We start from the raw sequence: 26,015 nt of genomic DNA, 5'->3' as shown, positions 1-26,015 counted from the left end.
TATATATTAATATTAATATTTTTAGATTTTTTTTTTTTTCATTTAAATCTTGAACTTCATTTGTTTATAAAATGTAATATCACGTATATTACAAATACATTTGTGCAAAATAATTGTTTGCATTATGATTGGTATAAATCATGATAATACAGCAACTCAGGTACAGTCATTTATCAAAATATCTGCATATCTGGGCAGTGTCTGTGTTGTCACTGAACTACTTACTCCATCAAACTTTTGTTTCCGTGGTTGTGAAGTGTTTTTAATAACATGGTGGTGAGGTGTTTTGAATCACTTGGTGCTGGGGTGTTTTGAATTACTTGGTGGTGAGGTGTTTTGAATTACATGGTGGTGACCTGTTTTGAATTACATGGTGGTGAGGTGTTTTGAATTACGTGGTGGTGAGGTGTTTTGAATTACGTGGTGGTGAGGTGTTTTGAAATACGTGGTGAGGTGTTTTGAAATACGTGGTGAGGTGTTTTGAATTACGTGGTGGTGAGGTGTTTTGAATTACGTGGTGGTGAGGTGTTTTGAATTACATGGTGGTGAGGTGTTTTAAATTACGTGGTGGTGAGGTGTTTTGAATTACTTGGTGGTGAGGTGCTTTGAATTACGTGGTGGTGAGGTGTTTTGAATTACGTGGTGGTGAGGTGTTTTGAATTACGTGGTGGTGAGGTGTTTTGAAATACGTGGTGAGGTGTTTTGAAATACGTGGTGAGGTGTTTTGAATTTCGTGGTGGTGAGGTGTTTTGAATTACGTGGTGGTGAGGTGTTTTGAATTACATGGTGGTGAGGTGTTTTGAATTACTTGGTGGTGAGGTGTTTTGAATTACGTGGTGGTGACGTGTTTTGAATTACGTGGTGGTCAGGTGTTTTGAATCACATGGTGGTGAGGTGTTTTGAATTACGTGGTGGTGAGGTGTTTTGAATTACTTGGTGGTGAGGTGTTTTGAATTACTTGGTGGTGAGGTGTTTTGAATTACGTGGTGGTGAGGTGTTTTGAATTACGTGGTGGTGAGGTGTAATCGTCCCAAACCTCCAGTCTGCTCCTACCCCTCCTGTATGTATGTGCTGAGGGTTTGTTTTTGTTTTTTAATATATTTTTTCAACCTAAATTGCTTATAAAAATGTAATATCACAAACACTACAAATTTGTGAAAAATAATTGTTTGTATTATGATTGGTGTAAATCAGGACAAAACAGAAACTGATGGACACTCATTATCCTCATCTAAAACAATTAATTATCCTCTAACGAAGCTAGTGTATATATATATATATATTTTTTTTTTTAAATAATATATATTTTCTATATATATATATATACTTTTTTTTTCTAATAATATATGTGTATGTATATATATATATATATATATATATATATATATATATATATATATATATATATATATATATACATACATACATACATACATACATACATACATACACACACACACACACACATACATACATACATACATACATACATACATACATACATACATACACAAATGCTCTTATGACTGTAATCCCCAAAACAAGTTTCAGCAATTACATTAGAGACTTTTTCGTACAATGCCATGGCTCATGGGGAAAAAAATTTTGACCATGTTGGTTTCCTCAGTCTGCTCCTTATTATGGTCTGTTATGATTCACAACTGAAAAATTGTAAATCATGAGCTGAAATTTTGTACACATTTGCCTCTTACGGCAACACAAATCTGATTATCGTTTGGATGCGATCTGGATGGAAAGTGTTATCAGCAGATAAAGAAACTTCTCATGTTTGGCAGTCTTTATAGTATTTCTAGTGCAGATTTAGAAACCCTCGAATTTGCACTTCATTGGGATGTTGCTTGATGATTACTTACATTTGGTTCCTGGAGATAAATGTCGCAAACAGCTGTAAAGGCATATGTTCTAAAGACATAATTATAGGTCTAAGTTTTTTTTTTTTCTTTGCATTTCAAAAAGAATTCTATTCAATTGAATGACAGTGTTTTGTAATTGATGGAGTACAGTGATTTGCTTAAAGAAAATATAGAAAAGCTGTTGACAACTAAGCATCACAAATACAATAATGGTAAGCTCTCAAACACTTCCTCATGGAACAACTTTTGTAAAATGTTCTTTGATCATGTCTAACATGGATATTTGTGATGAGTAATATCACAAACCATCACAAAAAGTGTCAAAAGGAAGACTACTGACTTGTAAGTTTGACTGATTCTTATTATTTTTCTTCTTTGTCTTTTATGAAGTTTATTTAATGTACCGTAGTCCAGAAAATATTTTGCTTCTTAACCCTGCAGACCAAAACTTGAGCTTCATTAAACTCTCGTAGGTGTTGGTGCTAACCAGAGCATTGGAACTTCAGGAATGGCTGGCCTAGCTTCATCGGGCACTGGACAGCATGGCACTACCATGTTCTGGGGTTCGCTCCGCAATCCCCAATCTTTTGGTGGCTATGCAGCATTTTCCTCGGTCTCGTCCTCATCCTCGTCATCTTCTGGCGCTAGTTGTGGCGGGGATGCATGCACTACAATTGGCACCTGGAAGAACGTGTGGACAACACATACACGTGGCACTCCAGTTCTCGAATCCTCTGGCTGGCCCACCTTGGAAACGGGTACCAGCTCATCTGGCCAGTTTTCTGACTCATCTGTCCAGACTGGAAACTCAACCACAGCCTTGACTGCGGCAGGGATGGGCTCTGGAAATCTGTCTCAGAGCAGCAGTGGCTATTGGAGTAATGATGCACTGAACACTAATGGGAGCAGCCATGCATGCGGGTCTCAGTTGAGCAGTGGTTGGACTCCCAGCAGCATCCAAAGCATCGACACTGAAGAACAGCATGGACCAAATTGGCAGCCTGGAGGAGTAGGAGGTGGACGAGGAGGTAGCAATGGAAGTGTTGGCAATGACACTATGAACCTTGTGCCATCATTGCCCTTGCTCAACAGACGGCCAAAACATGAGCTTCCCTTAAATTGGGCTCAGGAGAATGGACCAGAATCTTGCCGATCAGGGGCACAAGGTGGGGACGGGCCATCTTCTTTAGTTCCCTCCACTGGTTGGGCTATTCGCACTAATGGAGCCTCCTGTTTCAGAAAGGACTTATCTGCTGACTTGCCGAGCATCTCTGATGGCAAATTGGCAGAGGAACTCGAGAGTAGCGGTCCATGGGAGGTACAGCGTTTAAACTACCCATGTAGTGGAGGCAAGTGGGGAAATGCCGAATTGGTTGGGATATGTGAGAGTCCTGAGGATGAAGCCCTCGATCTTGAGGGTTGCACTGACACCTCAAATGGTATTGCATGGGGGACCAAGTCCGGAAATGGACAACAACATTCCAGGGTTGATGGGACTGATAAGGCAAAGGATGTTTGGGATGGGGTATCTGCGCACGAAGTTGTAAAAGAGCCATCTTGGGGGGGTGATGAGTGCACGGCACCAAGTGTAGGGAGCAATGAAAGCACCAGCACAGGTGGTGGGGGTGGCAGCAGCAGCAATGGTGGCAGTGGAAGTCGAAACTGTTCTTTCTACAGGCGGACAGAACACTCTTCACGGACAGATGCTAAGACAATAATCCTGAATGTGATGAGTCGCACAGACTTAGATCCTCGAGTACTCTCTCACACTGGTTGGGGGCAGACGCCTGTGCGACAAGATACTACTTGGGATGTTGACTCGCTGCAGGGGCCTGGGGAAAGACGAGACTGTCGTTTAAATGGAGGATCAGGAGAGAAGATTTTTGCTGGTGGAAGCAATGCCTTACCAGGGGTTTCTGAGCATGGCCGATCATGCAAGCTGGGCCAGACAGGACCAAGGTTTGGAAATAAAGGCAGCGAAGAGCAAATATCTAGCTTCTCATCTCAAAAGAACAAAGGCTGGGAGGATTCAAGGGCATCTGAGCAGCGTAGCTGGGGCAATTGTTCAAATAACTCTGCATTGTCATGGGGTGACAATCAGGTGCCTTGTAGTTGGGGTGATGCAGCACCTAGGAACAGAGATGGTTGGTGGGCAAGTCACAATTCTTCACATTCCTCTGCTAGTCCAAGTTGGAGTCAAGATTCTGAAATGTCCAAGGTGTCAAGCTGGACCGAGCCATCTGCTTTGAAAGCCTGCGATGGCTATGAAGATTCGGGCAAGGCTAGAAAACTGCCACAGGGGCAATGGACTGACGTTGCGGGTGAGAAATCACAAAGAAATGGGTGGGAAGGGGATAGAGTTGACAGGTCGGTGTCACACAACTGTTCAAAACCAATGCCAAAGGTTGAAACCACCAGTAGTGGGGTTTCCAGCAGTTGGAGAGATCCAGGAGAAGGTCGTCCTGGGATTGGAGTCTGGAACGGTGATGGCGGAAGCCCACCGGCATCGAAGCTGGGCACAGCTGTGTGGGGCGAACCCCCAAGGGACAGTCTCGAGCACACGGACAATCAGGAACAACCACAAAGCAGTGGGCGGTGCCAGGATCATGAAGGGAATGGACAGTGTTCAGGTGTAGGTTGGGTTGGTGGACCCATGCCCTCAACAGAGGCAGATTCCTCAGGTTGGGAGGAGCCACCCCTGCAGTCACTGCAGCGCAGAACCGAGGTGGATGATGGAACCGCTGCATGGGGTGACCCCACACTCCACAGGAACCGTTCAGTGAACTTGTGGGATGGGAACAGGGTGGGTCGTGTGGAGTCACAGTCAGGCGATCGACCTCCTCGGAAGATTTCTGCGCCCATGCAAGGTACAACACACTCATGCAAGGCGTGGATTCTAGGCATCCAAATGAGCGATATCGTTTATCTTGTAGCTCGTTCATTAGTTGCTTGTTACAATGAAAGGCATCATAAATTATATATTTTCACATCTGCCACAGCAATTATTGATTTGAATCTTTGAGTATTATTTTGTGTTTATTTGTGCTTGTAGGCTGGCATGATCACCCAAAAGTGGCAGACAATGGAGTATCAACATGGGGTACGCCTGTAGAGGTACCTGGAGGCTGGAGTGATACAGGGGAGGTGAATGGTACAGCTATGTGGTCTACATCTGTCACCGCTGAGGCTTCAGGAAAGAAGGGTGAGATTAGTTTCATTTCTTTATTTCCAACTTGGCATTGTAACTATAACCTCATTTTGGTGGTTGGTTTGGTGGTGTGGGAGGGTTATGGGGTGTGTTGAGGGTTTGGGAACATACTGAAGATTTAAAAAGAGAAGAACTTTTTTTTAATGCTTCCGCAGCCGAAGGCATTATGTTTTCCAGTTGTCCAGCTGTCCGTTTGTGCATACGTAGTACATTTTCATTACCAAGATAGCTTGTGAGCTGCAGAAAGGATTTTGACCAATCTTATTACAAGTATCCTTTCAATTATCTTATTGTGAATAGCTCTCAAATTTCAAATTACCTGATTCAAAGCATCTAGGCCCATTGATGTTTCAACGGGTGACTGACTGCTCATGTAATATAATGTAAAGATGAACAGATTCGATTTAGGCTTAAAAAGGTCAAAGGTCATGTGCTCTTTGAAAATCGTTTTGAATATCATAACTCGATGATATTGTTGCAGTTTTTAGAACCTTCACTTTGTAAATTTAGTAGTAAAATCCCTTATAAATAATCCCTGTGTACATTTCCCCTTAATTGGCTGTTAAATGAAATAATCGCACCTTAGTTAGTCCATCGCACCACGTAGCGAACCATAGGATCTCTCCATAGTTATTTCATGATTATGTGTGTCAGGTAAGGATGTGTTTCCAGTAGTTGACCTTGCGTTGCATCAAATCAAATAAGATAGGATCCCCTACAATATCGCCGTGGCCTCCAAAGCGCCAGTACGGCGGCGTTCGCCACCGTTGCATTGGGTGGTTGTTATTGGCATCATCTTCACCCCAAGACTCCATTGCACACGAGGCCAGCAGGAGGGGAGGAGCCGTGGGATCACGGGCGTGGCCCACCTAGTCACCCAAGGTGGAGCCAAAGAGCCCTCGCCAGCCAACCAGCGCCGAGGTGAGGAAAACCAGTCGGCGTGGCATCGGAGTTGGCGGCTTCATCGCACGACGCGCGATATAAGCGCGCGCGCAAGCCTTTTCACCAGGACAGGAGATGCGTGATCCAGCTGAACGTGAAAGAGAACGCAAGAGGCAGAGGACGCAGGAGGCAGAGGACGCATGAGAAAGCTGCCGGTGTAAAGCCGAGTACGTGGAGTCACCGGCAGCTCACTTCCAGCCCAGAGCGTGGAGCTGGAGCGGACGTCGTTGCCACGTTTTCCCGCCGCACCTTCCAACCCTGCCGTTCTGCACAGACCCTACTTCTCCTTCCAGCCATTCATTCCTGCCTGCAATTTCCCCTTGTCGTGTAAGTCTGTGGTCTGTCCTCTGTGTTGTCTGGGGTATAAGTTAAGCTTGTTATAAGAATTGCCCTGTGTATCTGCTTCTTCCTCTTCACTGTAAATTACCTTCGTTCCTTCTCTTCCTTCGGGTTTTCGTGTACATAATAATAAATCCCTGTTATTTCTTACCCGTTTGGTTTCCTTCTCATCCGATCGCTTTAGTGATTTCCCCATTGAGTTCCTGTGGTGCGATTTCGGCCAACGCTTCGCAATCGGGTTTAGTCCCTTGATAAACGGCTCGCGCCGCAGTTCGCTTCGCTCGGCGCACTCCATCAATCACACAATGCGGCACGGGCGGGAGTATTTCCTTGCGTACCGGGAGGCGCTGGTACTTAGGTCATAGGACGGATAGGCCTAATATCCTATTCAGCGCTGACCGGGCGTGACGTCATACCCCCAGGATCGGCGACGGCCAGTATACAGGACAAGGGGTTAACCCCCCTTGGTAAGGGGAGCGCCGTCGTCTGGATTCCGTAACAATTAGTGTCGGGGAGTGGGATTAGGACCCGAAGTGCGCTTAACGCACTCGAAATTCCGAGCGGCCGAAATTTTATTCAAACATCTCAATTTTAAAATCGTGCCATGGATGATCAAGGTGACCGGATGCCGGTAGGTGAGCTAGAAGAGGGTTTGGAGGTAACCCAGGACCCCAGGGAGGAATTTGGAGAGAGAGAGGAGGAGCACAATACGCATTGGGTAGCGGAGATTTCAGGCGCACAAGATGGCGGCCTCGCGCACGAGGTTAGAGGCGCACAAAATGGCGGCGGCTCGCACGTGGCCGCGGTAGCCGTGCCCGCTGCACAAATCGGGGGAATGGATGTGCGGGACCTGATGGCGCAGATTAATGCAGCCATACTAATGGGGAATATTGGATTGAGAAATGAATTGAGGAATGATATGGGAAGTAAATTTGGGGTATTTGAAAGCCAAATCAGGGAATTGAGACATGACATGGGAAGCCAAATTGGGGGGCTAGAAGCCAAATTTGAGGGTTTAGACAACAAATTTGAGGGGTTAGGCAACGGGATGAAAGGGGTGAAGAATGGGTTAACGGGGCTAGAAGACAAGATGGAAGGCAAATTGAGGGAAATAGGGGAGCAATCCGCCCGGGAAATTAAACAAATGGGGAATCAGATAGAGGAGGTAAGAATCGGGTTAGAAACCAAATTGGATGCCCAAAGGAATGATTTGGAGCAGATGAGGGCGGCATCTACCAAAGAGATGGGAGAAATGGGGGAGGAGATAAGGCGTGGAGTGGGCGAAGAGGTCGCGGGGGTGCACGAGGAGGTAAAGCGGGGTGAGGAGCGCATGGAGAAAGAGGTGAGGAATAGTACGGCTAGGTTTCAGAGTGCGGCTAGAATAGTATGGACTTCCGTTTCCGGTCCGGTCGTGAGAGGACGCTGGCGTCACTTGCTCGCCGCTTCTCTGACTGGACCATTGTCCGTATCTTGCTTTCCTGGTGGTCGTGGCGGATTTTTGGCCATTGAGTCTTCCTCTGCACGGTCCCGGCTCTGCTCTGCTGCTCCTGGCTTCACCTGCTCGGCTCCTTCGCTATTTCCTCGGGCTCACTCTCGTGGGTTGTGCCGCCCATTGTTTGCAGCGGCGGTGGTGGCGGTTTGCCGCCGTGATCTTGATTAGCGGCGGCGGTCGTTTGCCGCTGCATTTGCCGCTTTGCCTCCTCAACCTTGGCCTCGTGCTCGTCTCTTCGCTCCTGTCTGCCCTCTGCATGGTCCCGGCTCTGCTCCTGGCTTCACCTGCTCGGCTCCTTCGCTGTTTCCTCGGGCCCACTCCCGTGGGTTGTGTCGATTGTTTCGCCTCCTCACCCATCCTGCTGGCATGGCTCTGCGGTACTCCGCCGCAAGGCTTCTCCTGCTTAAAACCCGCTCCACCCCATCATGCATCTCTGCAATCAAATCGAATGGACTCCTGCGTCGACCCAGGTACATTCACCGTGGCTCCGGTCGTAAGTTTGTTTATTTACAATCAGGTCACTCCATCCCCATCCTCTGGTCGGCTCAGCGCACTCCCACTCATCATCCCAACACACCTGGTCACAACAACGCACAAAATCGCACCTCCTGTCTGCGAACCCTGGCCAAATCACCTGGATTCATACCCGCCGTACAAAACAACATCAAGCTCACCCTGTTCAATACCCGGTCCCTCAACAACAAATGCCTCATCCTGAACGACTACATCCTGGAAAATAAACTGGACTTTCTCTGTCTCACTGAGACCTGGCAACAACCACTGGACTACTACACGCTCAACCTCACCACACCCAATGGATATTCTTTCATCAATAAACCACGCTCGGAGGGCCGAGGTGGTGGAATTGCCGTTATTCACCGACAAGACATCAAGACCAACCTCATCTCCATCTCATCTGCTCCATCATTTGAACACCTGGCTTTTAAACTCTCTGGTCACACACAGTCAGTCATGGCTGTTGTCTACCGCCCTCCCAAACCACACCCATCATTCCTGTCTGACTTCTCCTACTTTCTGACCCAGCTATGTTCCCTCTCCCCCTCAATCCTCCTCCTTGGTGATTTCAATATCCACATGGACTCCACTGACTCCACGCTAACCACTGACTTCACTGATTTACTCACCTGCTTTAACCTCACTCAACATGTCAACTTTCCTACCCATAACCGTGGTCACATTTTGGACCTTGTCTGCTCTACTGGACTAATTTTGCACCATCTCTCTGGCTCCGACCTCATTCTCTCTGACCACCTAGCCATCACTCTGACCATCAACATCCCCACCCCAGCACCAAGGCATTATCGCACTATCAACTTCCGTAAGCTAAACGCTCTTTCACCTGCCTCATTCTCATCGACCCTCTCTGAAAAAATGTCCACTTCTCCCTTCGTTGACCTCCACACCCCTTCTGACCTCACTGACTACTACAACCACACTCTCTCCTCCTGCCTTGACCAACTTGCGCCTATAAAAACCAAAACAGTTTCTTTCACCCATTCTGCTCCCTGGTTTACCCCTGAACTCCGCCTGATGAAAACTCGTGCTCGCCAACTTGAAAGACTCCGCAATAAAACAGGTCTCACAGTTCACTCCCAGGCCTACAAGGACCATATACAACACTATAAAGATGCCCTCTCCCGCGCCCGCTCCGCCTACTACTCTCAAATTATCCACTCTGGCTCCGGAAACCCAAAAGCACTCTTCTCTACAATAAACAAACTCCTCAGCCCCCTGAACACCACCACCCAGTCATTCACAATAGACAACTGCATCTCCTTCCTTTCATTGTTCCAACGCAAAATTGAAAACGTCTACAACAGCTTGACCACCGCCGCACCCGCTCCCCCTCAAACCACCTGCCCCCCCTTATCCTGCCATCCCCTGTCTAAATTCTCCCCAGTCTCCCCTACTGACCTCTCTGAACTCCTCATCTGAATGAAAACTGCCACCTGCACTCTTGACCCCATCCCCTCCAGCTTTGTCAAGGCCTCCCTTCCTGCTCTCTCTCCACTTATCATTGCAACAATAAACTCCTCCCTGTCTACAGGCATCGTCCCACCATCCCTCAAAATTGCTGCTGTTACCCCCATTCTGAAAAAACCTGGACTAAACCCTGACACCCTAAATAACTTCAGACCCATCTCCAACCTACCCTTTCTGTCAAAGGTTTTGGAACGCGCTGTAGCCACTCAACTCAAACATCACCTCTCTGCCAATAACCTGTATGAAACATTCCAATCCGGATTCCGCTCCAACCACAGTACTGAAACTGCTCTCCTCAAAATCACCAACGACCTTCTCCTCTCCTCTGACGCTGGCAACCTCAACATTCTCATCCTCCTCGACCTCAGCGCCGCCTTTGACACCATCGATCACACCATCCTCCTCACCCGACTTGAAACCACCGTTAACATTACCGGCACTGCCCTCTCTTGGATTAAATCATACCTCTCTGACAGACGTCAGTTCATCTCCATCAATAACTGCAAATCCCCCACTGCTCCCCTCCCCCAAGGTGTCCCCCAAGGTTCAGTTCTTGGCCCCCTCCTCTTCATCCTTTACCTGTCCCCCCTCGGTCACTTAATCCGCCGTCATGGTCTCCAATTCCACTGCTTCGCCGATGACATCCAGCTTTTCATCTCCACCAAGTCCATCTCCACCGCCACCCACTCTATCCTGACAAACTGCATCACTGAAATAAAATCCTGGCTTCAAATCAACTTCCTCAAACTTAACTGTGATAAATCTGAAATAATCATCATTGGCCCAAAAACGCTCACCAAGTCCACCCATAACTTTGCCCTCAACATCGACGGTTTCCCAGTATTCACCTCCCCTCACATCCGGAATCTTGGCATAATCTTTGACCAAACCCTCTCCTTCGACAAATACACTAAACAGATCACAAAGACAGCCTTCTTTCACCTGAAAAACATCGCCCGTCTCCGTCCATCCCTCTCCTCCGTGGCTGCAGAAACCCTCATCCACGCCTTCATCACTTCCCGTCTGGATTACTGCAATAGCCTTCTTTATGGTTCACCCTCAACAATCACCAATAAACTCCAATACATTCAGAACTCCGCTGTCCATCTACTCACCCATTCCCGGACCCGTGACCACATCACCCCCGTCCTTTACAAGCTTCACTGGCTCCCCATCTCCCAGAGAATCCAGTACAAAATCCTCTTGACCTACAAAGCCCTCCATAACCTGGCCCCATCCTACCTGGCTGACCTCCTCTCCAGACACACTCCCACCCACAACCTCCGCTCTGCTGGTACCAACCTCCTGACCCCCCCCCCCCCCATCCGGACCAAATTTAGATCCTGGGGGGACAGGGCCTTCTCCATCGCTGCTCCCACCCTCTGGAACTCGCTACCTCACACCATCAGAGACTCCTCACTCACCACATTCAAAACATCACTCAAGACCCACCTGTTCAACACTGCATTCAACATTTAACCCACAGCATCTAACCCCTGACTATCTCCTCTCCTTCTCCCTCCTTTGTGCTTTGAATATTTCCCTATTGATTCTTCTTTTTTTTTGCAATTGTCTTTATGTTTTGCTATGCATTATGTTTTGCACTCTGTCAAAGCGTCTTTGGGCTTCCTGAAAAGCGCTATATAAAATAAATGCATTATTATTATTATTATTATAGGTTACAGAGGGAATAGTACGGCTAGGTTACAGGGGGAATAGTACGGCTAGGTTACAGGTTGCGGAATGCCGCAACCACATGGGGTCGGGACGGCGACCCCTTGTGGTTGCGGCGTTCCGGCCGGGCGAGATTGGGCCATCGAGCGGGAGACCGAAAGGTTCCACGCCGAGGTGGACCTTGGAATCTCAGCCTGAGTAAACCTCCTTCCCTGAACCGAGTGCCGGACGGACCCAACCGAGGTAGACAAACCACCGCGTTCATTGCTCGGCTTTGCGAAGCCGAGTTTTAATGATGTAAGACGCACCGAGGCTCAAGTTAATGGACATTTGGTAGGGATAGGGAATTGGTGATTGGCAAAATTGATGAGCAAAATTTGATGGGCAGAATTGGAATTTGATGGCAAAATTGATAGTGAGAGATGTCCGATGTAGAGGGATGGCGAATCCACCATCCCTCATCACCCGGGCACATGAGCACTAGTTATGGGGTTTTTGGCACTGTAAGCTCGCCGAGGGAGGGTTTGGATAATTGTATAGGGACTTAGAAATGACCATAGGTAACGGTAAGGTTAAGTAGCGACATGATACCTGTAGTAGGGGACGTAGAATAGGTTAGATGGATTATAACGACGAGGGAGCGCAATAATATAAGGGGCGACTGGGAAGCGCGAGTTTTAGAAGGGCACCAGGTAGATCAGATGATGCAGTGTGTTTGTGGTTTATTGAATGAGGAATTGGTATGGAAGTTTGTGCCGGAGAGCATATTGAGCAAATGAGGCAATGCTCGTGAATGGTGCCGTGTGTGTCAAGAAAGTGTGTGGAGTAGTGTATGAGTGAATAATTGTGATTGCACATTGTATGGAATGAAGAAGCCTGGGAGGAAGGAGGGTGCAGGTGGCACCAGGTGTGTGAGCACAGGTGTGCAAGTGAGTGAACAGGTGTATGGAGAATGGTTGAATGAATGGTCTGGAGTAAATGGAGTATGGAATGGATGGCGTGGAGTGAGTATGGTGGAAACTGTGGAGTGGAGTGGTTGGTGCGAAGGCAGTGGATGGGGAGGATGGACCCCATCGCGAATACCCGGGGAGTGTAGTTTAAGAGTTAGGTCGAGGGTATAGGTAAATTGTGGTTGGATATTGGCATCTGTGGTGCGTGTGGAAGAATGGTGTTTGGATGGGTGCATTAGTGACATGGAAATGGCTGGGCGTGTGGCCTGTTAAAGGTATGGTTGGTTGAGCGCTCCGCCACTGTTAGTCCGTCGGCCAGGTGAGGCCGCAGGTAGGCTCTGGGAGCCAGTTAGAGTTGTTGTGGATGGGGCCCGAGGATCCAAAGGAAGGACCCGGGTAGCCCAGTGCCAGAGAGGGCACCGAGGGGGTAAGTGCCAGGGAGGGCCTTCCCCAGTTAGATAGGTTAGTGAGGAGCAGGTAAGCTCGGGTGGCAACTTCAATGGCGGAGGCGCACAGGTAGGTAGACCTGTTAGGGGAGTCACACGACTCAGCCCAGAAATTGTGCGAAGGCACAGGGAGTTGAATCGGGAGAGTGAGACCCCAAATTGGTGAGCGCCACAGTTTGTTCAAAGGGAGTTTGGTTTTTAGAACCGCATAGAGTAAGACGGCCAATGGTTTTGCAGGGAAAGACCCCGGGTAGTGTAAAGTGTGTTGAGGTCATTTAGGAAGTAGTTAGGATTAAGAATCTCCTCGCACCATCTACACCCACTCACCTGAGGTGATGATGTAACTCCCCACCATGCCATGGCTGGTTTGTTGTTTTTGTGCAAATGTTTTGGAAAGGTGAGACGCATCATGACGTGGGTGTGACATTGTGCTGTTTGTTCCATCTCTTCCTCCTTAAGAGGGATTGATGACGAATTGGTGATGGCAAATTTTTTTTTTTTTTTTTTTTTTTTTTTTGTATACAAGATCGAGGCTCGTGAAAGAGCTAACATTAATCACACAAAAAGACAAACCGACACACAAAACACAAAAAACAAGGTGAGCGGCAGACAAGATGGGGAGAGAGGGGGAAGGACACAAAAGAGAGGGGGAAGAGGGGGAAGGACACAAACACAACATTTGAGAGCAGGGACATCGGGAGGACTTGGGGGGAGGTGGGAGAGGAATAAAACATATGAACACTGCAAGGACTCTGGGGTGAATTACCGGGGGTAGAAAAGATCAAGGTTTTCGATGGGGGAAGATAAGAGATGGTGGTGAACAGCTGTTTTAAAGACCGAGAGGGAGGAGTGGGATTGAAGGGAGTGGGGGAGTTTGTTCCAGAGGCGGGAGAAAAGGGGAATGAAAGAGTGAAGGTGAGCAGAGAGCCTAGACTTTGGCAGTTTAACCATAAGAGGGTTGCAGGCAGATCTTGTGCGACCTGAAGGAATATTGGGGGGACAGAGCACAGAGAGAGCTGGGGGAGCAAGGCCGGAGAGGAGTCGGTAGAAGACAGAAAGACCACCAACCTGCCTGCGGTGAGTGAGTGAAAGGCCCTCGGTGTTGACTACATCGCAGGAGATTCCAATGATTCTGAAAGCTTTGGCCTCAACAGCGTGAAGCCGAGCAAGGTGTGAGGCAGGAGCACCAGCCCAGAGGGGGCAACAGTATTCCATTGAGCTGCGGATGAAAGCCTTGTATGTGGTGAGGAGCTCAGGTGTGCCAAGGAAGGACTTCGCACGACGGAGGATGCCCAGTCGGCGACTGGCTTTGGAGGCCAGCTTGGAAATGTGGTTTTCCCAAGAAAGATCATGGCAGATAGTGAGACCCAAAAGCTTGAGCGACAGAACTTCTTGGAGAGGATTGTTGAGAAAGTAGATGGGAGGGTTGTCCAGTCGGTCCTTTCGGAGAGACATTGTAAGAGTGTGAGATTTGTCAGGATTGAAAGATACTAGGGCATTGCCCGTACTATATCTATATCTAAAATTATATCCCCCCCCTCTATTTACATGAAATGGTTTGGTCCAAAGCGAACGGCTTGCGAGTACGGTGACAATCCCCCCCCTCTATTTACATGCAATGGTTTGGTCCAAAGCGAACGGCTTCCGGAGTTTGGTAAAGAAATCGCCATCGCGTGCACAAACGCGCAGGAAAGCGAATGAATCGCAAATTCGGTTTTATTAGTTTTAAAACATAGTTTAACGCCAACATAGTTTGCAAACGTGAAATAAATGAATACGCTCTCAAATGTGCCATCCGAGGCAGAGTGTGTCCTCCACGTTCGGCACACGCGATCGTTCGCTGCTCTCTGATTGGTTGAATCGTTTTTTGGACATAGCTCGGTAAGTAATTGTCCGATTAATATGAAACCTTGAAAAGGCACATCCTCGGGTCCCCAGCAATATACCTGGCAAGTTAAAAGTATATCGGACCCGTGGTTGTCGAGAAACAGCGGTCACAGACAAACAAACGTACAGACGTACAAACGTACAGACGTACAGAGATTACTGGAATTATAGATAGATGTTCCACTTGTTTGACCAGTCTGTGATTTTGTCCAGGTCTGCAGAGAGTGAGGAGGCTGCAGACTGCCGATCTGAGGGATGAGGAATGGAGCGACAGAGAGTAGAGTCGTCAGCAAAGAGATAGAGAGGATTTTCAAGAGAGTCAGAGAGATCATTGATGAAGACCAGAAAAAGCACAGGGCCCAGAACACTACCTTGGGGAACTCCAGCCTGAACAGGAAGAGGAGATGAGAGAAACCCATTCAGGGCCACACGTTGACTACGACCAGAGAGGAAGTCCGCCAGCCATGCGTGGAGATTTCCATGGATACCAAAGGAGGAGAGTTTGGTGAGCAGAGCAGGGTGCCAGACCGTATCGAAGGCACGTGAAATGTCAAGGGAGACAGCTCTAATTTCCTGTTTGGCGTTGAGGACCTCCATCCATTGTTGAGAAAGCAGAAGCAGCATGTCCAGAGTAGAGTGACCAGGTCTGAAACCAAATTGATGATCAGAGATCAAGCCTTTGTAGAAGAGGAAAGATTTAATATCTGAAGCAATGATAGATTCCATGACTTTGCTGATAATTGGGAGAAGGCTGATTGGTCTGTAGTTGCTGGGATCTGTTTTTGCACCTTTTTTGTGCAAAGCGGTGATGTTGGCTGATTTCCAAGCAGATGGCAGATGACCTTGAGCAAAAGAGAGGGTGAAGAGAACAGAAAGAGGGAGTGAAAGAGCAGAAGAACATGATTTTAGGACCCGTGGGCTGATGCCGTCAGGACCAGTTGCAGAATCAGAGTCGAGGGTTGACAGAAACTTTTCCACCTTGTCAGGAGGAAAGGACACAGAGTCCAGGAGCAGCTGGGTACGACTGGGTACGGTGGGTACAGAGAGGGATGGGTTTGGGACACAAGATTTAGAGGCAAACACAGAGTTGAGGCATTCAGCTTTTTCATGTGCGGAGTCAGCCGTTAAGCCGTTTGAGGTGAGGGAGGGGATGGAGGGGGAACAAACACCAGAAACAGATTTGACCAGACGCCACCAGGATTTGGAAGAGGGAGACAGATAAGAGAGTTCGGTCTTGAGAATGGTGAGATATTGTTTCCTGGCTCTCCTGAGGGTGGACACACACTTGTTTCGGGCTTTGTGAAAGGAAATGAGATTTCCTTCCGTTGGATTTGCTTTCCAGGAGACGAAAGCAAGTTGTTTCAGGGCAACAGCCTCACCACAAGATTCCGTGTACCATGGACGGGAGGAAGGGTATGACAACTGAAGACGAGATGGGATAAATCTGTGCATGAGAGAGAGCAATTTACTTTGAAAGAATTCCCAGGATGAGTTGATGTCAGAGGCGGTAGAGATGGGAGACCAGTCCAGATGATTGATGGCTGCTTGAAGACCGTGCCAGTTGGCCTGAGTGAAATGCCAGACTCGTCGACGCTGAGGAGGCTCTCTGAGAATGGTCAGAGAGATGTCCACTTTGACAAGCACATGATCAGATGAGCCGATTGGAGCAGAAGAAGAGCAGCAGACATTTTCAGGGAAGTTTGTCATAACCAAATCCAGAAGAGAAGATGCTCCGTTGACTGAGATCCGGGTCGGGAAATTGACAGATTGTGTCAGTCCCAGTGAGTCGCAGAAGTCCTTTGCTGAAGAGCCATGGCTGGTGAGAGAGGTACCCACACCCAGCCAACTGGCATGGTGACAATTGAAATCACCACATATGAGGAAGAGAGAGTTGGGATGGGTAGATAGAAGTTGGTCCATATTATCAGACAGTGAGATGTAGATGGAGTCATCGCTGTTTGGTGGACGGTACAACACACATATGAACAAAAGGTGGGAGCGAAGGGGAAGCCGTAGCCAAAGGTATTCCTGGGGGTGAGGTGGAGAGAGGGCAGTGGAGGGCGAGTGAGGAAGAGAGTTTTTTATAAAGATAGCAACCCCACCTCCAGGACGAGGCTCAGGTCTATCATACCGGAGGAGGGAGTAACCTGGGAGAGATACCAAGGCATCAGAGACATCATGAAGGAGGAAAGTTTCTGTTAAGCAGATCACATCTGGTTTGTCAGAAGCAACCTGTATGGAGAGGTCAGTCAAGTTTGAGCAAAGGCCCCAGATGTTTGAGGTCCATACCGTTAATGAAGAGGAAGGGGGAGCATCGGGTCCAGAACAGGGGGGGGGGAGGGGTAGGGTAAGATGTGGAAGAGGAGGAAGAGGTAGGGAGAGCTGTTGAAGGTGTGTCAGAGATTTCAGAGATTTCAGAATAGCTTGGAGAAAGGGAAGAATGGGGCGGACAAAAGGTTTGATGGAGATTGGGTGAGGCACAGTGAGGTGTTATTTGAGGAGGGGGAAGAGCGAGGCAGAAGGTTTGGGGAGATGAAGGTGAAAGTTGGAAGGGGGAAGAAGCAGGGAGGATGCTTTGAGGAGGAGGGGTGAGAGGGGAGTCTAGGAGGGGAGGAGCGAGGGAGAGTCTCGGAGGGGAGGGGTGTGGGGGGAGTTTAGGAGGGAGGGGAGGGAAGGGGCAAGGGGGGAGATTTGAAAGGGATGGGTGATGGGGAGGATTTGGAGGGGAGGGGTGAGATTGGATTTTGAAAAGTGTACGATTCATGGGAAACGAACATTTTTTGCAAAATGAGTTTGAGACCTTCGAGTCAAAAATACGTTTGAGGACACTGGAGGTGGGGTGGAGTTCTGAATAGTTTAGGGAATGTACAAAGGAGGAACTGTAAGAGATGGTATTATATATATTTTTTGGAATGAATAGATTTGGTGAGCAAGACGAAAGCATCCTTTTGTAGGAAAAGAAGAAAAGGGTGTTATAATATATGAGAGAAAATAGTTGTTCAGGGGAGAGATTATACATTTCTAACCGCGTGATCGCGAACGAAGAACGAACGAACAAAAAGAACAACAAATAAACGAATAAGACCTGGGAAGGAAATATTATTTTGGGGTTTTTTTTTTTTTTTTTTGTGAGTACAGATATTAAACAAGGAGGTACGGGGTGAACGACTGGGACGAAACAGAGAACGAAAATAATTTCAGCGCATTCGACGAATCGCTGAGAGAAAAACAAAACCACAAGGTCGGAGACGGTACGGTAGTCTAAGCCTACGAGTACTAGGCCGCAGAATACTCGATACCATTAACCGACGATTGTGTATACATGTACGAAAAATTAGCACCGAAAATTTTCCAAAAGATACGCTATAGGTACATACACCGAAAGATAGATACAGTCTCGACAAAAACACGATTGTGAAAGATCATTTAGCTTCGAGAGCGTGAGCGCATGGAGCAGCTTCGAAAAGACGTGACCTCGCCGTGATCTCGCGAGATCTCCGTGATCTCGCGAGATGGTTAGAGGGATTGGTACGAATTTGGATTAGGGGAGATATGGGGAAGACTTTCTGAAGAAGATATGGGGAAGAATTGCTTTCCCTCGTGGTCCCCATGTGCTGTCTTTGTCTTTCCCTCGTGGTCCCCATGTGCTGTCTTTGTCTTTCCCTCGTGGTCCCCCTGTACTGTCTTTGTCTTTCCCTCGCGGTCCCCATGTGCTGTCTTTGTCTTTCCCTCGCAGTCCCCATGTGCTGTCTTTGTTTTTCCCTCGCGGTCCCCATGTGCTGTCTTTGTCTTTCCCTCGCGGTCCCCATGTGCTGTCTTTGTCTTTCCCTCGTGGTCCCCCTGTGCTGTCTTTGTCTTTCCCTCGCGGTCCCCATGTGCTGTCTTTGTCTTTCCCTTGCAGCCCCCATGTGCTGTCTTTGTCTTTCCCTCGCGGTCGGGCCCCATGTGCTGTCTTTGTCTTTCCCTCGTGGTCCCCCTGTGCTGTCTTTGTCTTTCCCTCGTGGTCCCCATGTGCTGTCTTTGTCTTTCCCTCGCGGTCCCCATGTGCTGTCTTTGTCTTTCCCTCACGGTCCCCATGTGCTGTCTTTGTCTTTCCCTCGCGGTCCCAATGTGCTGTCTTTGTCTTTCCCTCATGGTCCCCCTGTGCTGTCTTTGTCTTTCACTCGCGGTCCCCATGTGCTGTCTTTGTCTTTCCCTCGCGGCCCCCATGTGCTGTCTTTGTCTTTCCCTCGCGGTCCCCATGTGCTGTCTTTGTCTTTCCCTCGTGGTCCCCCTGTGCTGTCTTTGTCTTTCCCTCGCGGTCCCCATGTGCTGTCTTTGTCTTTCCCTCGCGGTCCCCATGTGCTGTCTTTGTCTTTCCCTTGCGGCCCCCATGTGCTGTCTTTGTCTTTCCCTCGCGGTCGGGCCCCATGTGCTGTCTTTGTCTTTCCCTCGTGGTCCCCCTGTGCTGTCTTTGTCTTTCCCTCGTGGTCCCCATGTGCTGTCTTTGTCTTTCCCTCGCGGTCCCCATGTGCTGGCTTTGTCTTTCCCTCGCGGTCCCCATGTGCTGTCTTTGTCTTTCCCTCGCGGTCCCCATGTGCTGTCTTTGTCTTTCCCTCACGGTCCCCATGTGCTGTCTTTGTCTTTCCCTCGCGGTCCCAATGTGCTGTCTTTGTCTTTCCCTCATGGTCCCCCTGTGCTGTCTTTGTCTTTCACTCGCGGTCCCCATGTGCTGTCTTTGTCTTTCCCTCGCGGCCCCCATGTGCTGTCTTTGTCTTTCCCTCGCGGTCCCCATGTGCTGTCTTTGTCTTTCCCTCGTGGTCCCCCTGTGCTGTCTTTGTCTTTCCCTCGCGGTCCCCATGTGCTGTCTTTGTCTTTCCCTCACGGTCCCCATGTGCTGTCTTTGTCTTTCCCTCACGGTCCCCATGTGCTGTCTTTGTCTTCCCCTCGCGGTCCCCATGTGCTGTCTTTGTCTTTCCCTCGCGGCCCCCATGTGCTGTCTTTGTCTTTCCCTCGCGGTCCCCATGTGCTGTCTTTGTCTTTCCCTCGCGGTCCCCATGTGCTGTCTTTGTCTTTCCCTCGCGGTCCCCATGTGCTGTCTTTGTCTTTCCCTCGCGGTCCCCATGTGCTGTCTTTGTCTTTCCCTCGCGGTCCCCATGTGCTGTCTTTGTCTTTCCCTCGTGGTCCCCCTGTGCTGTCTTTGTCTTTCCCTCGTGGTCCCCATGTGCTGTCTTTGTCTTTCCCTCGCGGTCCCCATGTGCTGTTTTTGTCTTTCCCTCGCGGTCCCCCTGTGCTGTCTTTCCCTCGCGGTCCCCATGTGCTGTCTTTGTCTTTCCCTCGTGGTCCCCCTGTGCTGTCTTTCCCTCGCGGTTGTCAGCTCTTTCACGAGCCTCGATTCAGTATAGAAAAAAAAGAAAAAAGAAAAAAAAGACGTGACGCTGGAGACGAATTGTAAATTGTTGTGTAAATATGGGGTAAGGGCAAGGGTAGAGTAGGTGACGGGGGGTGGCGTACGGTAGGGACTAGCTTTCTCAATTCGCTCTTCGTGCGCACCTCGCTCTGCATTACCTTGATTGATGTGTACTCTTGTGACCTTACCCCTCGCTAACGCTGCTGCTTTGTCTTCCTTCCGCCCATGGACCGTGCTCTCTGGGCACTGAGGGGGAATGTGCGGGAGCCGCAATTGTGTGCCCGAATTCCCGCTACCAAGCTGCCTGCATCCATGCACCACTTATGGACCGCACATCTTGCGGCCATGCACCACTTATGGACCACACATTCTGTGGCATAGCACCACATATGGACCCCACGTTTTGGGGCCTGGCCCCTCTGCTGGGACCGGCCATTGCGGCCAGAAATCTTTGCTTGCGGACCACGGTCATGGTGGCCTCTAAGCCCTGCAGGTGGACCACCATAGTCGGCCCCTGTTGGCCATAATTTAAAAAACACAGTGGACACGTTCTGTGCTTTTTATTGTGATTATTGCAAATAGGCCGCAAGCCAAGAAGAACACCAAGAAGAACACCCAATTATCAGCAAAGTCATGGAATCCATCATTGCTTCAGATATGAAATCTTTCCTCTTCTCCAATGGCTTGATCTCTTATCATCAATTTGGTTTCAGACCTGGACATTCTACTCTGGACATGCTGCTTCTGCTTTCTCAACAATGGATGGAGGTCCTCAATGCCAAACAGGAAATTAGAGCAGTCTCCCTTGACATATCACGTGCCTTCGATACGGTCTGGCACCCCGCTCTGCTCACCAAACTCTCCTCTTTTGGTATCCATGGAAATCTCCATGCATGGCTGGCGGACTTCCTCTCTAGTCGTAGTCAACGTGTGGCCCTGAATGGGTTTCTCTCATCTCCTCTTCCTGTTCAGGCTGGAGTTCCACAAGGCAGTGTTCTGGGCCCTGTGCTTTTTCTGGTCTTCATCAATGATCTCTCTGACTCTCTTGAAAATCCTCTGTATCTCTTTGCTGATGACTCTACTCTCTGTCGCTCCATTCTTCATCCCTCAGATCAGCAGTCTGCAGCCTCCTCACTCTCTGCAGACCTGGACAAAATCACAGACTGGGCAAACAAGTGGAACATGTCTTTCAATCCTGACAAATCTCACACTCTTACGATGTCTCTCCGAAAAGACCGACTGGACAACCCTACCATCCACTTTCTGAATAATCCTCTCCAAGAAGTTCTGTCACTCAAGCTTTTGGGTCTCACTATCTGCCATGATCTTTCCTGGGAAAACCACATTTCAAATCTGGCCTCCAAAGCCAGTCACCGACTGGGCATCCTCCATCGTGCGAAGTCCTTCCTTGGTACACCTGAGCTCCTCACCACATACAAGGCTTTCATCCGCAGCTCAATGGAATACTGCTCTCCCCTCTGGGCTGGTGCTCCTGCCTCACACCTAGCTCGTCTTCACGCTGTTGAAACCAAAGCATTCAGAATCATTGGAATCTCCCGCAATGAAGCTAACTCCAAGGGCCTCTCACTCACTCACCGCAGGCAGGTTGGTGGTCTTTCCGTCTTCTACCGACTCCTCTCTGGCCTTGCCCCCCCAGCTCTCTCTGGGCTCTGTCCCGCAAATATTCCTACAGGTCGCACAAGATCTGCCTGCAACCCTCTTATGGTCAAACTGCCAAAATCAGGACTCTCTGCTCACCTTCACTCTTTCATTCCTCTTTTCTCCTGCCTCTGGAACAAACTCCCTCACTCTCTTCAATCCCACTCTACCCTCCAGGTCTTTAAAACAGCTGTTGACCACCATCTCTTATCTTCCCCCATCCAAAACCTTGATCTTTTCTACCCCCGCTAATTTCACCCCAATCCACTTTTTTGAAATACCAACTTCTGTCCTGGAAGTCCTTGGTGTCCTTGTGTTTTATACTTCTCCCTCCCCCCCTCCCCCTTTCCCACACCTCCTCCCCCCAAGCAAGCCCACTCCCTTCCACACATCTCCCTGCTCTCAAATGTTGTGTTTGTGTGCTTCCCCTTCTCTCCCCAACTTGTTTTCCGCTCCCTCTTTTTATATATTTTGTTTGTCTGGTTGATTTGTTTGTGAAGTAAATGTTAGCTCTTTCACGAGCCTCGATTCAGTATACAAAAAAGAGAAAGACAACATCAGGAAGAGGCAACGGCCAGCAGAGGGAGCAGCAGAGCAAGGACAAGACCACCAGTTGTTTTTTTATTGTGTTGTGCAATGTAGCACCGATTGGTGCTTATTATTGGTGCTCTTTGATTGGTGCTTTGGTGTTTGCATGCCTGGGGATGTATGTCAGAATCTCAGTTCTGCATCCCCCGGGCATGTGAGGTAGTGTATCGATGCAGTGCATGCTGTCTCCTCCCTCCCACAGGACTCTCTTTTTGTTTCCTAAAAGAAAAATGACAGGTCCTGGGTTGCAGTTTTGTAAATAGTCAAATAATGTCACTTGTAAATAATGCTCCCCACCGTTCATGTGTAGTTTGAAAATTAATTCCGCAATTCGGTTAATTGTGGGTGTGAATCTGTTAGGTAGGGTGCAACGTAATAGGGGGACATATTTATTTGTGTTTTAAAACTGTCACACTCAGGGTCAGGTTAATTGTAGAGGGAAATTACACCTGCGTGCCACATTAAGTTAAAGTTTTCGGGCCGGGACGTCCCGTAAGGAATGAGGGTGCTGTGTTGCAGTTTTTGGAACCTTCCCTTTGTAAATGTAGTAGTAAAATCCTTTATAAATAACCCCTGTGTACATTTCCCCTTAATTGGCTGTTAAATGAAATAATCGCACCTTAGTTAGTCCATCGCACCATGTAGCGAACCATAGGATCTCTCCATAGTTATTTCATTATTATGTGTGTCAGGTAAGGATGTGTTTCCAGTAGTTGACCTTGCGTTGCATCAAATCAAATAAGATAGTATCCCCTACAATATCGCCGTGGCCTCCAAAGCGCCAGTACGGCGGCGTTCGCCACCGTTGCATTGGGTGGTTGTTATTGGCATCATCTTCACCCCAAGACTCCATTGCACACGAGGCCAGTAGGAGGGGAGGAGCCGTGGGATCATGGGCGTGGCCCACCTCGTCACCCAAGGTGGAGCCAAAGAGCCCTCGCCAGCCAACCAGCGCCGAGGTGAGGAAAACCAGTAGGCGTGGCATCGAGTTGGCGGCTTCATCGCACGACGCGCGATATAAGCGCGCGCGCAAGCCTTTTCACCAGGACAGGAGATGCGTGATCCAGCTGAACGTGAAAGAGAACGCAAGAGGCAGAGGACGCAGGAGGTAGAGGACGCATGAGAAAGCTGCCGGTGTAAAGCCGAGTACGTGGAGTCACCGGCTGCTCACTTCCAGCCCGGAGCGTGGAGCTGGAGCGAACGTCGTTGCCGCGTTTTCCCGTCGCACCTTCCAACCCTGCCGTTCTGCACAGACCCTTCTTCTCCTTCCAGCCATTCATTCCTGCCTGCAATTTCCCCTTGTCGTGTAAGTCCGTGGTCTGTCCTCTGTGTTGTCTGGGGTATAAGTTAAGCTTGTTATAAGAATTGCCCTGTGTATATGCTTCTTCCTCTTCACTGTAAATTACCTTCGTTCCTTCTCTTCCTTCGGGTTTTCGTGTACATAATAATAAATCCCTGTTATTTCTTACCCGTTTGGTTTCCTTCTCGTCCGATCGCTTTAGTGATTTCCCCATTGAGTTCCTGTGGTGCGATTTCGGCCAACGCTTCGCAATCGGGTTTAGTCCCTTGATAAACGGCTCGCGCCGCAGTTCGCTTCGCTCGGCGCACTCCATCAATCACACTGCGGCACGGGCGGGAGTATTTCCTTGCGTACCGGGAGGCGCTGGTACTTAGGTCATAGGATGGATAGGCCTAATGCCCTATTCAGCGCTGACCGGGCATGACGTCATACCCCCAGGATCGGCGACGGCCAGTATACAGGACAAGGGGTTAACCCCACTTGGTAAGGGGAGCGCCATCGTCTGGATTCCGTAACAATATATTTTCTGTCTTACACTTATCTCCATTCTCTCACCCTCTCTCTCTCTTTCTCTTTCTCTTTCTCTTTCTCTCTCTCTTTCTCTTTCTCTCACTCTTGCGACCTTTAATTGTTCATGTGACCTTTAATTGAAATTAAACGTAACAGTGGGTTGACATATAGTGTGGGCAGAGTCATATTCATCGACCTATTGTGTGTGGAATTCTATTATCTAGTTTTCATGAGACCAGTTTGTTATTGTAACAGCTTACCAGGAAAGGTGGTAAAAGTACAAACCTTGGTTTAAAAGGAAGTTATAGAGACATATCTAGCAGCAGAGATGTAGACTGTCGATGGCGAGTATGAAGAGGGAAGTAGGTTGGGCATAACATTTGTGTGTGGTACAGTACTTGTACATGTTTCAGGAGTTCCCGCTCCCTGTTCACCCCTCCCCCAACTTTATTACTCACTATGTCCGTCTCTCTCTAGGTCTGACTTTGTCTCTTTGGCTGTCTTTGTATCTGCACCTGTCTCTCTCTGTGCCTGTGTGTCTCTCTCTCTCTCTCTGTCTCTCTCTCTGTCTCTGTCTCTGTCTCTGTCTCTCCTGTCTCTCTCTCTCTCTCTCTCTGTGCCTGTCTCTCTCTCTCTGCCTGTCTCTCTCTCTCTGTGCCTGTCTCTCTCTCTCTCTCTCTGTCTCTCTCTCTCTCTGTGCCTGTCTCTCTCTCTCTCTCTCTCTCTCTCTCTCTGTGCCTGTCTCTCTCCCTCTCTCTCTCTCTGTGCCTGTCTCTCTCCCTCTCTCTCTCTCTCTCTCTCTGTGCCTGTCTCTCTCTCTCTCTGTGCCTGTCTCTCTCTCTCTCTCTCTCTCTCTCTCTCTCTCTCTCTCTCTCTCTGTGCCTGTCTCTCTGTCTCTCTCTCTCTCTCTCTCTCTCTCTCTCTCTCTCTCTCTCTCTCTCTCTGTGCCTGTCTCTCTCTCTCTCTCTCTCTCTCTGTGCCTGTCTCTCTCTCTCTGCCTGTCTCTCTCTCTCTCTCTCTGTGCCTGTCTCTCTCTCTGTGCCTGTCTCTCTCTCTCTCTCTCTCTCTCTGTGCCTGTCTCTCTCTCTCTCTCTCTCTGCCTGTCTCTCTCTCTCTCTCTCTGAAGCAAGTTAATCAGAAAATAACTCCAAATAATGCTGGACTTTGCCGAAGGTGTATCGATTTGAATGTCCACACACCAAGAACAATTTTGAAGATTTAATTCTCCGGAAAAGATTCACTCGAATACAACAAGGATTACAACAAAGTTTAACAATACTATACCGACGTATGCAAACACAGATTCAACACAACATGTCCAGCCAATCTTCTAGCGAGTGGTTGAATGCAGTTCGTTTTTATGGTAAATTTGGTAACAAAAGAAATCTCCTGCTGTCTCAGGAGTCAGACTGAGGAATGGAAAGGTCAGGGGTTTAGCAGACAGACTGGCACCATGGACTCAGTAAAGCATATGTTTAATATTGCACCTCCAACCATTGAGGATAAGTAACTTAAGATGAAAAATTGCAGACTTGTTGTTTTTCCCAGCATGGTGCCTCACGGAGAATCTATCTGTTCTTGTCTGATGAAAACAGCTCCATTCGCCTTTTGTACATGTCAATACCCTTTCAAACCTTGTGTCTCTTTCTTTGCATAGATGATCAATGTTCGTCTTATTTCTAAACACAGCAAACACGCAATTTCTATAATCCATTATGCAGATTTAATCAAATATTTATCACTAAAGTATAAG

General features: G+C 48.5%; 2 protein-coding genes across 7 annotated transcripts in view; both read left to right on the top strand.

Annotated features, from left to right (window-relative positions):
* The window catches only part of LOC137416859 (phosphofurin acidic cluster sorting protein 2), a 984,123-nt gene that overhangs the window by 336,837 nt on the left and 621,271 nt on the right, over window positions 1–26,015 (top strand). The window lies entirely within an intron of this gene.
* The window catches only part of LOC137426906 (trinucleotide repeat-containing gene 6C protein), a 183,789-nt gene that overhangs the window by 74,110 nt on the left and 83,664 nt on the right, over window positions 1–26,015 (top strand). For 4 of the 6 annotated variants that reach the window (XM_068115913.2, XM_068115914.2, XM_068115909.2 and 1 more), the window contains 2 exons: window positions 2,348–4,741; window positions 4,927–5,076. The exons of 1 other annotated variant lie outside the window; for it this stretch is intronic. In XM_068115913.2, coding sequence (XP_067972014.2) covers window positions 2,348–4,741; window positions 4,927–5,076 — 2,544 coding nt within the window. The remainder of the gene's footprint in view (window positions 1–2,347; window positions 4,742–4,926; window positions 5,077–26,015) is intronic. One more of the 6 variants, XM_068115912.2, reaches the window with a different exon arrangement.

The sequence above is a fragment of the Myxine glutinosa genome, chromosome 5, assembly GCF_964187855.1.
Source record: "Myxine glutinosa chromosome 5, kmMyxGlut1.1, whole genome shotgun sequence".
NCBI lineage: Eukaryota > Metazoa > Chordata > Myxini > Myxiniformes > Myxinidae > Myxine > Myxine glutinosa.
Note: the sequence above shows the minus strand (reverse complement) of the source record. Positions and strands in the feature narration are given on the sequence as shown.